The sequence below is a fragment of the Lactuca sativa genome, chromosome 6 (assembly GCF_002870075.4).
Source record: "Lactuca sativa cultivar Salinas chromosome 6, Lsat_Salinas_v11, whole genome shotgun sequence".
NCBI lineage: Eukaryota > Viridiplantae > Streptophyta > Magnoliopsida > Asterales > Asteraceae > Lactuca > Lactuca sativa.
The window spans coordinates 100,229,551-100,244,132 of record NC_056628.2 but is presented as its reverse complement, the minus strand read 5'-3'; the positions used below and the strand labels follow the sequence as shown (position 1 = coordinate 100,244,132).

At 43.2% G+C, this 14,582-nt stretch overlaps 1 protein-coding gene across 1 annotated transcript; it reads right to left on the bottom strand.

Moving 5' to 3' along the window:
• Window positions 1–1,653: 1,653 nt before the first annotated feature.
• LOC111915792 (uncharacterized) lies at window positions 1,654–5,997 on the bottom strand. Its single transcript, XM_023911435.1, has 3 exons — window positions 5,437–5,997; window positions 1,925–2,121; window positions 1,654–1,723 (listed from the first exon to the last, which is right to left on the bottom strand). Exons 1-3 carry the CDS (start codon window positions 5,995–5,997, stop codon window positions 1,654–1,656), a joined length of 828 nt encoding a protein of 275 aa, XP_023767203.1.
• Window positions 5,998–14,582: the final 8,585 nt, after the last annotated feature.

Sequence of the window (14,582 nt, the reverse complement as noted above, 5' to 3'; positions counted from 1 at the left end):
TTACATACCTCATTGTTGTAGCTTGATTCCATGGAGCTTAACAGCCTAGTGCCTTAAGTGTGACACCTCAAATGGTTCACACAACATCACCAACATCTTGGAATAACTTGAGAGAAAAGGTTCCTATGCTCAAATTGGCTAGCCATCATGTGTACACACACTAGTGCCAATTTCTTGAGCCATGGGGTCCTTATATATGGTGGTTATTAGGGTTACACCATGTAACTCATGTCTTTCCATATTCTTCATGCTCCATAGGTTAAAACCTCCATGGAGTATCCATGGGTTAGTCCATGGGTTTAGCCCAACATGAAGAACTGTAGATCATAAGCCCACATGTATAAGTATGAATGATTTACACAATCAATCCCATATATTTAATTAGTCTCCTTCTAATCACATAATTAATACCAAATTAATTCTTGATGAATACTAATTAAATAATATGATTTCATATTAATATATTAGAACTTATAATATATTAACAAATCATAATTATCCTTTTCTTACAAAAGTCTATCCAAATTGTTTCGATGTCATGCAACCCAAATGGATCATGCCAATTGGGTCAAGTACATACCAATTATAGTTATGGACTTAGACACTAATCCAACAGCAATAGGTGCGAAGGTTTCTTCGTAGTCATTGCGATCCCAACAATATCCCTTAACTACGAGTCTCGCATTGTTTCTTATAGTGTTCCCTTCTTTATCCATTTTTTGCGAAACACCCACTTTAAACCGACAATCGATGCATCTGGTGGAGTTGGAATCAACCTCCATATTTTTTTTGTTCAATCTCACAGATTTCATCTTGCATAGCTTGCATCCAATCCGAATGATCGAGAGCAACATTGACCGTTTTGGCTTCTACTTTGGAAACGAATGAGTTAAACATACAAAATTCTACTTTAGAGAATAATGCAGTTTGTTTCGCTTTTATCTGAGATCTCGTTAGAACACCTGCAGAAGTTTCATAAATAACTTGGGTTTTCGGGTGAACTCTGGTTCATTTGGCTAGTGGAGGATAATTTGGATCCTAAGAGGGATCCAATTCAGCGTTTACTTCTTCGAATTCTAATTAAACGTCTGAATCGTCATTCACATCCTTATCCTCCCCCTCGAATGACGAGAAATTCTCTTCTTCAGGAATTGAAGTATCTCCTACGAATGGAGGTTCGTGAGTTGTTGTGGGTGGGTCAGAAGAAAGAGACAAAGTGTAACCCTCCCCCTGCGATGGAATGTTCGAATCTTGTGGAGTAGATTGCTCCCCCTGAGGACTTGCATTGGTGTCAGATTCCCCCTGGAATGTAGTGCTTGAGTCTTGAGGTATGTTCGTAGTTGATGGCTGATTGTGCATGTCTTTCGCAGCGTCATCGATTATCTTCTTCAATTCATCCACTTTGTTGCCAGCTGCTTTTGCTTCGGATGTGACAGCCTTCTCTGGCTCATCAAAGAGTAGCATGAATTCGTCATACAAATTAGAGATTGGAACGGTGACTAGAATTGGCTTAGGAAAGATTTCCTCGGATTGATTCTCTTTCGAATGAATTCTCTTCAAGTAGTTATCATCGAACGTGACATAGTAGATTTCTTCCATCTTCTTTGAACGTTTGTTGAGAACCCTATATGCCTTGGAGGTCAGCGAATATCCCTAGAATATACCCTCGTCAGCTTTCGCATCAAAATTGTTTCGTTGTTCCTTGGAATGGAAATTGAAACACCTGGAACCAAATACATGGAAAAATTTAACATTAGGTTTATGATTATTTATAATTTCGTAGGGACTAATAGAGAATCGCTTATTCAGGATGGATCTATTTTGGGTGAAACATGCTGTCGCAATAGCATCCGCCTAGAAGTATAGAGGCAGACATGCGAAAGTGAGTATGGTATGTGCAGCTTCGCACAAAGAGCGGTTTCGCCTTTCAACTACATCGTTCTGTTGTGGAGTGTAGGGAGCAGAAAAGTTGTGTGAGACTGCCTTTTGAGTAAGAAATTCTTCAAACTCTTGGTTTTTGAATTCTAGCCCATTGTCGTTGCGAACATTGCGAACCAACTTTCGCAGTTGAAGCTCTATTTGCTTTATAAAATTCTTGAGTTTAGGAGTAGCTTCATATTTCTGTTTAAGAAAGAATATTCAAGTAAAACGAGAAAAAACATCAAGAATAACAAGAATATACTTACAACCACCGACACTTTCGATTGTAGAAGGTCCACAAAGGTCTATGTGTAGAAGCTCCAAAGGTTCGATGATTATTGTGTTTACTAGTGTTGGATGACTTTTTATGCTTTGCTTCCCCCATCTTACAAGCTGCACACAAATGATCCATATCATACTTCAGGAGAGGGAGTCTGTAACGCCCGTAGATCCGGGCTAGTCAATTTAGAGGCAATAGGGGTCGAAAACAACTTTTCGACAAAAGATTATTTAGAATAAATAATCTTAACCAAGTTGTAGAATATGTCACAAGGTTTCCATACATATAAAGAACACCGAAATCCGAGTTATAACGAAGAAGTTATGACCCGTCGAAGTTTCGCGACGGAACCGGCACGACACCGGGAAGCGTAAATAACGAATTTACGATAGAGCGAGATTTAGCCTTAGCACTCTAAACGAAAGTCGTACAATATGTTAAACTAAGAACATCAATAAAAAGAACGCCCAAATCTGACTTCGTATGAAGAAGTTATGATTTTTCGAAGTTTTGGACTAGCAGTGTACAGCCCGAAATTCGAATATTAGATCGAGCGGTTTTTAACTGACACGACCTGAATGAGAATCGAAGATCTCGTTAAGAGTAGTGTAACGAGAAAAAGATGGGCGAAAACAGACGTCGGATGAAGAAGTTATGAGAGTTTAACGGACCAATCCTGTCCCGGCCTATTAATAATATAAAAATTTACAATCGATCCAAAATTAGCTGACGGAGTCTAAACGAAAGTTGTAGAGTACGTTCCCTCCTTTGCGTGGATATAAAGAACGTCAAAAACGGAACTCGTATGCGAAAGTTACGATTTTTAGAAGTCGAAAGTGAAATTTGCGAAGTCTGTTGCTAAACTGATGACGTGGCATGATCTGGACCGTTGCTTGCTGATCACGCCTCGCATCCGATGATCACCACGAAGTCTCGCTTACGCCCTGCGTCCGAAGCTGGGTACACCTAGCGTACTTGATCTTGACCGGGTCCGAGAATGGGTGCGAGCCAGCTGGTGCGAAGCTGGCATTCTTATCCGAGGACTACGCCTAGCATAATGACCGAAGTCTGGCACTATAAATAGAGGTGCGAAGTGCTCCGAACTTCTCACACATTTCTCATATCTCTCTCTAAACTTTCTCTCTCTAGCTCATCTAAACCCCCTAAGCCCTAGTTAAACCCCTTAGCTCTCGAGGGAAGCCCCAAGGCTCCCGGAGTTCCGAGAAAAAGGAGTCTTTCAGTTTCGAAACGCTGCTCCAAATAAGTTCCGGTTTTCGATAAAGTTCGCTGTAAGTGTGCTACGCTTACGCAATTTTTAATATAGCTTTCAAATAATTATAGGAATGTTATTAGGTCCTTAAAATAATTATTTAGACTATTATTATGAGTTATATTGAGTGTTATTAACGCTTGTATAATAATAATAATAGTCAGACTATTAATTTGTCGCGGTTATCGTTAGACTAAACCCTAGTGGTATTGGTACTAGGTTTTATCGAAGGAAAATTGTTTTAAGAGTATTGAAGCGATGTCCGAGTGCTGAGTCACCACCTACTCAGGTGAGTGAATAGTTACTTTCATCTTACACATAGATATGAAGTATTTTATATAAACTACGTGCTATGTGTGCATATTATCTGAATACTTGCTGCCTATGCTGGATGAACGTTTTATACATGTTTTAAATGATTTAAATTGTATACGTATTTTATATATGCGAATATGTTGGTTATGACATGGGTAGATGAATGATGAGAGATATAAGATGATGAAAGTATACATTGGCAACTATAGACTTAGTGTCTATTGGACAAACACCGGTAGCTATGGACTTAGTACCTGTTAGACGTTGGTAGCAATGGATTTAGTACCTGTTAGAAATTGGTAGCTATGGACTTAGTACCTATTAGTTAGACGCTGGTAGCTATGGATTTAGTACCTGTTAGGAATTGGTAGCTATGGACTTAGTACCTATTAGATGAACACTGGTAGCTATGGATTTAGTACCCGATGAGTAGACTATAGCAGCTATGGAATTAGTGCTTTATGAACGAACATTGGCAGCTATGGATTTAGTGTCAGTCCTATGACCCTGGAAGTAAGGGACTTCGGAATAAACGACTTCAGGATAGATGACTCTTAGGTTAAATCCTTAAGAGTAAAGAAGATAATGGGGATGGGTAATTGGGTTGATTGTTTGAGTGTTTAAACATAATAATTATATTATTGTGGGTTGAAAACCCTATGTACTCACCAGGTTTCCTAACCTGACCCACTCAGTTTATTTATATCACAGGTGTTGATATGAAGTCACATTATACTGAGGGATTTAAAGAGATGTAGATCACTAGTGTAAATAAATGTAAGTTTTGTTTATGCTTATGTTTCTGTATTAACGATGACATCCCAAACGTTTTAAAATGAATAAAATATGTTTCTTCGAAAATGTTTTAATAACGTATTTGATCATGTTTTTCTGGGAACAAATTCCACAACCTTTTTATTAAAAGAAGTACTCTGATTTTTAAAAAGCATAAACAAAATCGGTCTTTTCTGGCCGTGATTTTGGGGATGTCACAGAGTCCTCGCACATGATCACCAAGAACTAGCTTGTTGATATCTTTGAAGTTGAGGTACAAAAGTCTTCTATGCCATAGCCAACTATCATCATAGTGAGCTTTCGTAACCAAGCATATGGAAGGCTTCTATTGTATCGGGTTTAGATTTAAAGGATACATTTCTCCCTTTCATTGTGACTTTAAGAGAATTGCTTTTGTTTTCTTTTCTATTATTTCGGATCCTTCACCTTCAAAGGATACTTTCAAGCCCGTCCCTACAACCAATTGTGAAACACTAATTAGGTTGTGTTGTAAGCCTTCCACATACGCCACCTTACGAATCGAAAAATCTATGTTTGTTATCATCCCATAGCCTTTAATCGTTCCAAACAAATTGTTTCCATACTTTACATTTCCACCATCTTTGAGAACTCGAAACTCTCGCAGTTCCTCCTTCCTCCCACTCATGTGACGTGAGCAGCCACTATCGATGCACCATTCAGTGTTAAACTACTCGTCACGTATAACCTGAGAAAATTAAGCAGATTTAGGAACCCAAAGTTGTTTGGGTCATTGTGAGCCTTTTACAAAACGAGGAAAAGTAATTGCAAGATCAACCATATAAGTTCGTTTTATTAAAGTGGTTTCATCTTTCTTAGTTATGGTGAAAACTTTTACTTTATTATCTTTCATTTTCGTCTCTTTTGAATCAAATTGTTTTCGTTTGTTTTTTATTTGATTCTTGACGAATTCTTTCTCAACTTTCTTAGGGTTAGTAGTCGACTTCTTTGTTTGAGCTTCAGAATCCGAGACTAACTTTCCCTTTCCCTTGACATCTTTGGGTGAAGCTTTCGTGGGTTGAGAATGATGAGATATTGGTTTCTCAACAGGCTTCTTTGAAAAGGAAGGTTTTGGAGCAAAGTTCCTTGTTGGTTTCTGTGGATTGCAGGAATGATAGTGCGAACATTGAACATGATTTGCATGCGAACGAGCTTTTACATTCTGATTGGAAGATTTTTCTCTGTGAACATAGTTGGAATTTTGGGATTGCCAAAATTGCTTCATTTCATTGTGATTTCTCTGATATCTCCGATTTCTTTGACGTTTTTGCTCTGCAAGGTGCTCAGTGGACTTGTGAATATTCGCCTTGGGTTTCGTTTTCCTTGCATGAGATTCGTCCTTCATTGAATGAGGTTCGTTTGAACTCTCCTTTTTTTCCATTTGAACTTCCTTTTTCATAGCCTGAACGATTTTTCAATGGTTCTACCACGTATCTTCCTTTCACTCTTCATGAGGTTCGTTCTGACAGACCCTTCGTTTCATCTGCATTGTCGATAGGAGCGAACCAAAAGAACTCATCACAACCATCTTTGTTGTCTTCGTTGACGATGGATGCTAGTTCGACAGTTTTATTCTTGTCAAGTCCTTTAGTGGCAAACACTTGATTAGGGACAGTTTGCACTTTGGAAAAAATCGTTGCTTTGGATTTTTAAATTTTAGGTTTGTTTTGAGAGATACGTGCGAACTCAATTGAATTTTCAGAGATCAAAGCTTTCACAGGTTCATTTTCGGTTTTAACAAACTCTGAGCAATCCACCTCATCCTCTACAGAGATTTCGCTCATATCAGTGTCCTCATCGAATTCAGATGTGCTTTCAACATTTATTTTATTTTCTGAACTCATTTTGGCACTCAATGAATAGAATTTCTGTATAGTATCAGATTTAGTTTGCTTCTTATCATTTTCATCCAAAAACTGTTTTAACATGTTTTTGTGGTCTTTGTACTTAATGTATGATCCAATTCGTTCGAGTCCTACCCTGTAAGCATCAGAAGTCTCATCAGACGAGACAATAGATTCGCAATTATAACAGTCGGCGTTAATTTCGTCTTCCTTTAATTCGACTAATGGTAAAATCATCTTGTGAATTTTCTCACCAATCTCACAATCAAGGTGCAACTGAGTAATGTTAAAGTAAAGCCTTTTAGCATTTAAACAAAAAATGTTACGTTGTTTTAAAAGCATCAAATTGTCTTGTTGCAAGTAAATTAATTGATCCCTAGACATAGAAAAATCCGACTCGATCTTCTCAATCCACATTCGCCTCTCATTGTTTTTCGACGAAATCCTGCTGATTTGATTAGTTAGGTTAGAGTTTGTCAAACGAGTTCTTTTTAAGCTATCGCTAATGTTTGAAAAGGTGAATTTTAGGTTGTTTAATTCAGTTTCGTATCTAGACACGGGTATGTTGAGTGATTCGAGAATAAGGTTTACCTTGTTGATTAGTTGTTCACATTCGTTAGATTTGTTCAGGAACTGGTCTTGCAGTGAAACAACTATCATCCCTTCTTTCACACCCAGTAGCATTCTCCTACGTCTATGACCCTTCACTTGTCACCATCAAACACCTTTTTGCAAACCGCAAACTCTCCTCTTTCGCAACGAACACCCTGCCATGTGTGGGCATGCGAACCTCAATGTCCTCCGAGTCGGTTGACCAAACTTCAACTCCTCCAAACTCATTCTCAGCCATATTTTCCTGCACAATCAAAGCAGGCATAGAGTTATCAATAACCTTTTTCTTCTTGATCTCCTCTAACTTTCTCATGTGGTAGGACTCATCGTCTTCTCCTTCTCTCTTCTCATTTAATATTCTCAGCATGCAATCCTTAGCCAGATGATTTTTGCCATGAAAATAGTTGCAGTCATAACCGGAGTCTCCCATGACCTTTTCTCCTTCATATCTTCCTCCTTTTGAGAAGCGATTTTGTTATCCTCTTTCACGATTTTTGAGTTATAGCTGCCCGTCCAGTTTTGGTTCTTGTTTAATGGGAATTTCTTCCTTGCGAACCTCTTGGGATTTGATACCATTAAATCAAACTCCTCGTTCGTAAGATCACACTCAGAATGATCAGACTTAAACTCTTCCTCTACAAAAGTCTTGCCCTTCGCAACAAGAGCTAGTCACCCCATACCAGAAACAACTTTCTCTTCTTTCGACACGTCACTTTCATGTGTCGAATACCTTACGCTTCCGCAGTTGGCTCGATCATGTATGTTATGACTTGTACTCGACCTGATGTGGCCTTTGCTTTGAGCATGGTCAGCAGATATCAAGGGAATCCTGGTAGAGCGCATTGGATTGCGGTCAAGAACATCCTTAAGTACCTTTGGAGGACCAAGGAATGGTTTCTAGTCCTCGGAGAGAGTGATGACTTAAAGGTGCGAGGGTACAGTGACGCCAGTTTCCAGACCAACAGGGACAACTATCGTTCGCAGTCGGGATGCGTCTTTACCCTTAATGGAGGAGCGGTAACTTGGAAAAGTTCCAAACAAGAAACTGTAGCTGATTCAACGTGCAAATCAGAGTACATTGCAGCGAGCGAAGCGTCAAAGGAGGCAATATGGTTGAAGAACTTCATTGGTGATCTTGGAGTTGTGCATGCCATAAAGGAGCCCATGGAGATTTTCTGTGATAATGAAGGAGCGGTTGCCTTGAACAAGGAACCGAGGTATCATGGTAGATCTCGGCATATCGACAAAAAATATCACTTTATTAGACATCGAGTAGAAGAAGGACATGTAATGACCAAAAATTTCAAGCAATTTAAAATTTTCAAAAACAACCCAATACCATTAAAGTTATTACAAAAAGGTTTTCAATACATTTCATTTTAAGTATTCCCAGAATCTCATCTCAATATAAACACGAGGAACGGTATGATCACGCCTTCGCCTTGCCACGGTCTCCTGAAGAACCTGAAAAAAATTAAACCACAACTGTAAGCCCGAAAGCTTAGTGAGATACCCCCAAAATACCAACCACATATACCCTACATGCATAACATGCCATAACATATATGATCACAAAACAGCCATGCACTTCGGGTCTACTGTGGGACTGGTCCGCCGCACCGGCCAATAGTCCACCTGGTCCATCCTCCGAGTCTAACCATATACCTCGAGTCTACAGTGTGATTGGTCCGCCCGCACCGGGCCTTCAATCCACCTGGTCCACTCTCCGAATCTAACCACATACATCGAGTCTGCAGTGTGATTGGTCCGCCCACACCGGGCCTTCAATCCACCTGGTCCACTCTCTGAGTCTACAGTATGACTGGTCCGCCCGCACCGGGCCTTCAGTCGGCCTGGTCCACTCTCCGAGCCTCGGCACGTCTGGTCCGCCCTCTTGGGGCCTACAGCCTATCCAGACCACTCGCTGGGCCTTCGGGACAACCGGTCCACCCTGGGTATCTTGGCCTACAACACAAAGCAAGACCCGCCTCAACCCATCTCCAGTCCAAACAACCATGCGCATATATACATACAATCATACAGCAATTCACAGTCAACAAGCAGATCAAACATATCACATAACATGTCATCATCCTAACCAGGATACCGACCTAACCGGTCACTAGCATAGCATCACCCTATCTCTCAGGATACCGATCTCAATCGTGTCTCTAACATATACCATCCTAGCTACCAGGATGCAAACATATCAAAGCAATAACATAACAACAACTACCTGGATCTCAATCCGATAAGGGCCGGCCTTGGTGCCTTAGACCCTGTTGATATAGTGAGGATAACTCACCTCGAAACTGTCGGCTGAAAGGATAAGATCCCGCTACTCCAAACTCCGACACGAACTCCTCCACTAAACAACAACAAAGCACTGAACTCATTAAATACCCACAATTATTAAAACACCCCTGGAAGACAACTGGTCAACCCTCGGTCAAAGTCAACCCCTGACTGAGTCTACTCGCCGAGTCAACCCGATGACTCGCCGAGTCCCCATGCTCCGAACTTCCCCAATCCGCGACTCAACTCGCTGAGTCACCCCGAGACTCGCCGAGTTCAACAACTCTAAGTCCACTCACATACAACTCACCGAGTCATCCCCTTGACTCACCGATTCACGGCTCAACCAGAAAGGATTGGGACTCTTCGACAAGACTCGCCGAGTCCAAGAACAGACTCGTCGAGTCTAAGGCTATCTTCAACCTACTCGCCGAGTTGTTCTTCCAACTCGTCGAGTTCCAGGCCATCTTCAAGCAACTCGTCGAGTCAACCCATGTGACTCGCCGAGTACCACCGGGATGAATCTATACAGAAGCATTCCAGGCCATGCAATTGATCCAAAACATAGATCTAGCCTCCTACAACCCATCCATCACGTAAAGTGGCAAACTTTACGTGAATCCAAAGAGATCTAGGCCTTTTACACTTTAGGGATAGGGTTTGGAACATAATAGCTCCCTCAAACACTCATCAACAGGGACTTTCCTGCACTCTAGACCTTCTCCCTTCCAGATCTGAGGCAACAACCTCAGATCTAACCTCCAAACCCCAAAACATCCCAAGATAAACTCCCTACAAACCCCAAAATGATGAATCCATAAGAGTAACAGCCCAAGGACGAGATATTACCTCAAAAGAACGCCCCAACTGCAATGGAACTCGAATCCAAGCAAAGCCCCTTGCTCCAAGCCTCCTACCCTTCAAGATTTCCTCAACAATTTCTTCTCCAAGCTTCCAAATGCAATATGATCACTCACACACGAAGGCTAAGGGTTTCTAGACTTGAGGATGAGTAAAGAGGCTGGGGGAATGAATGTTATGTTCTTTATATAGGTCTCAACCTCCGGATATATGGTTTTCTCCATTCAGCACCAACTCGCCGAGTCCACCCATGCTACTCGCCGAGTTGGTCATTTAACACGCGACTAGAGTCGCGACCCTACTCGCCGAGTCCACTCGTGGACTCGTCGAGTTGCTCCTTCCCATTTTACTCTTTTAGCCCTTCAACTTTACTCTTGCTATTCCGGGATGTTACAATTCTCCCCCACTTAAATTAGGCTTCGTCCTCGAAGCCTGCAACAACTCAACTCTAGAAATACTCCCGCCACGCACCACCTGGCATTAACCCAACCAGGTTCCTCAAAACACAACCATCACTCGACCCATATGAGATAGAAGGTAACTATGCACCACCGGATTCTCGATCCGAGTCCAACTCTAATCATTCTGCTGACAGAAAGACACATTCTTCAGAACAACTCCCATGATTTCTCCTCTTGCAATCACATACACATGCTGAACTAGCTCTAGCACCCTCAGGTTGGGAAAACCCGATACACTGATGATATCTCCAAACATCCCCCAGGATGAACCACTACTACATACGCACTTTCCTGATCAGAATCACACTGAGAGCCCAAGACTCTCTCCCCGCGTCCCTTCCGAGCCTCTTGGCTCTACACCCGCAGAATTCCTTCCGCGACCTCAACAGACATCCCAAGCCGGATGTGCTTCCATTCCACTGCCGCAAACACGCTGCTCAATGGTCATACTTGGATCACTCTAATCATAACTCTTCTCTGCCGCTTCACTTCCGTGAATTCGCATTCCCTCTCGGAGTTACACTCCTCTCTCTTTCCTTTACCAAGGAATCCGCTTGGCCGCCTTGTCACTCCGACAAGTGCCACGGTGCTCGCCCAACGCTGCACCACTCCTTCATAGCATAACCGCTATCCATCCAACACACACATGCTCTGACTCTGATCGCAGGGAATCTCAAGCCCATGCACTAACTCAACTAATCAAGATCACTACCCAGGGCCAGACCTTCAACTGCTATCACATCGCAACATACACAAACCATATCCTCGAACCGATCCAACAATACCTGCAGAGTCTTCAGCATGACTGGACCGCCTCACCAAGCCTTCAGTCAATCTAGACCACTCTCAGAACCTTTAGCAAATCTGGACCGCTCTCAGTGCCTTCAGTTTAGCTAGACCGTTCTCCGAGCCTTCGGCCTGACTGGTACGCCTTCCGGCCTTCAGTCTATCCGGACCGCTCAACTAGCATTCATCATTCCGAGCTATCTCTCCAGGAAATCTTCCCGTGCATATCGTTCTAGCCCTCTAGGGGGTTCCGAGCTCTATCTTCATCACACAACTCAATCCCGACCAGATCCCAGACCCTCCGCAAATAAGTACCCTTGGTCTGTATTCCGCCCCGCATGTCTGCCACTTACTCATGCCAGCCTACGCTCTTGGCTGACAGAACACTGCTGAATTCCAGACAGCTCAACAATCTCACATACTCATCAATCATCCGGAAAATTTTCCAATTCACCCCCACTTAGGGCACTGACTATCAACCACCGGTCGCTATCACCGACCTCCCAAAACAACCCTGCACAACACCACCCCTACACACGAACTGATTTCCCACTAGCACTAGCAACCTTCACAAAATCACAATTCCACACTGATCCTCTCGCTTGAAAGAAACTCAATCTACAGCTAACCACTCCTCAGAAGGCAGATGTTGCCCGACATTTAGACCAACGCCAGATTCCCACTAACAACCCCATGAATGATAACTAACGAAATTCCCAACACTAACCCATAATCATACCACAACTCTCATAAACAACAAATATCACACCAAGAACCACTCAAAGATACTAGCACATAAACAATACTCCACAATAATCATAAGATAACAAGACATCAAGGAAGAAACATACCCGCAGTTGCATCCGGCACTGCTTCGACCTCCTCTGCTGCAAGCTGAAAAGCATGACCCTGAGCCCTTGGGGGCTCCGCTCCACCCTGACCTCCACCCGTGATCCTCAAAGTGGCCGGTGCTGGAGCCTGCACCGGTCCTGCAGCGAGCTGTGGACAGTTGACCCTCAAATGTCCAACCTGATGACAAAGATAACAAATCCTCAAATCCCGAACCGGCACTGACTGCCGACAATCCCTCGCATAGTGCCCCTCCTTTCCGCACTTGCGGCATGCACCACCGGACCTACAAACTCCGGTGCGACCCCTCCCACACTTCCCACAAGTGTGGCTGCTCAGATCCCCCACTCTAGCGTCAACGGTCTTGGACCGTTTCGGCGCCGGCTATGACTGCACCGGAGCCTGCCTCAGCTCACGCATCTGCAACTCAATCTCTAACTCACGCCGCCTGGCGGCCTCCTGCAACTCCAACAGGGTCTCGCACCACTGTGTAGACACAAACTGTTTGATGTCCCTCTTGAGCATGCTCAGATATCGAGACATCTGAGCCTGCTCTGTAACAGCCCGGAATTTCAAGTATTGTAATAATTATGTTTTGGGGTGTTTTAAGAGGGGACTCGGCGAGTTGGAGCCTAGACTCGCCGAGTAGGATCGCAGACTTGGTCGCGGGTTCGCGACTGGACTCGACGAGTCCAGATATGGACTCGACGAGTCTACGCTTTTAGCGAAAACCCTAACCGTTCAGGTTTAGGACGTATAAAAGGGACGTATTGGCCGTCATTGTTCATTTTAGCATTCTGAGAAGAACCCTAAATCTATTGTGTGCATCTGGAGCAAGGCTAAAGGCCATTGTTGATTTTGGAGGAGTTATGGTGCAAGAAAGAGAAAGGCTTGGCTAAGGGAACAGCAAGGAGGTCACGTTCTGAGGTTTGGGGACACAGAGAGTACATTATCCAGGTAAGAATTCGAGTATACTCTGCTATGTTGATGTGTTTATGGAATTAGGGTTTATGGAACCCTTTTGTGATTAGATTGAATGCTACCCTAGTCCCCCAAATGATTGTAACTCTGTATTGGGACCTTTGGAGGTCCAGAATGTCCCATGCCTGTACATTTCGGGAATTGATGAAGGTTTTGGATTGGAATCCTTATGCCTTAGGTCAATATGTAAATTATAAGTCTTGGGGTGTACCATGAGCACCAAAATGAGGACCTTACATGATGGACCAGTCTAGGAAGGCCAGGCCTATGAATGGTCGGAGCAGTTCTGCCATTAGAAAGCAGTTTGAGCGGTTGCATGGCATGGACTCGCCGAGTCCGATGAACAGACTCGGCGAGTAGCTTGAAGATTAACTGGGACTCGTCGAGTTGTTCTTCAGACTCGGCGAGTTGAGTCGGGGTGGCCCCGCGATTCTTCCAGGAGGAACTCATCGAGTAAAAAGGGGATACTCGACGTGTAGAAAGGGAGTCTTAAGGAATCGGTGAGTTAAGGGCGAGTGGACTCAGAGTGGTTGAACTCGGCGAGTCTTGGGGTGACTCGGCGAGTTAGGTCGCGGGTTGAGTGAAGTTCTGAGTATGGGGACTCGGCGAGTCATAGGGTTGACTCGGCGAGTAGGGTCAGTCAGGGGTTGACTTTGACCTTGTCTTTGACCAAGGATTGACCAGTGGTTCCAGGGGTATTTTGGTAATTGTTGTTTATGGTTTGAGTTCAGTGCATTGGTGACTGTCCAGAGGTGGAGATCATATCAGTGATCGGAGCAGCTTGAGCTATCTGTTCAATCGGCAGTTTCGAGGTGAGTTATCCTCACTATATCGTTTGGGTTTATGGCACCAAGGCCGACCCTTTTTACCGGATGGAAATCCGGGTAGTTGTCATTATATGTTACAGGCCGGAAGGCATTATTATATGGACCGGAAGGTCATGGCCTGGAAAGGCGTATGTATGCATTTAGTATGTTGACTGATTCATGGGGTAATGTTATGCTAGTGACCAGCTAGACCGGTATCTTGTTAGAGTAATGCTATGATATGTGATCTGTTGATCAATTGTTGTCTATGAACTGCTATATGATTGTTTGTTATGTTATATATGCATTTTATGCTTATGGCCCGGAAGGCAATATGTTATGGGCCGGAAGGCGATATGTTATGGGCCGGAAGGCAATATGTTATGGGCCGAAAGGCGATTATGTTGTGTGATGGACCGGAAGGTCGGCGTGGGTAGGACCGGAAGGTTTACCCAGCAGGGACGGAAGTCCCCTGAGACACATGGACCG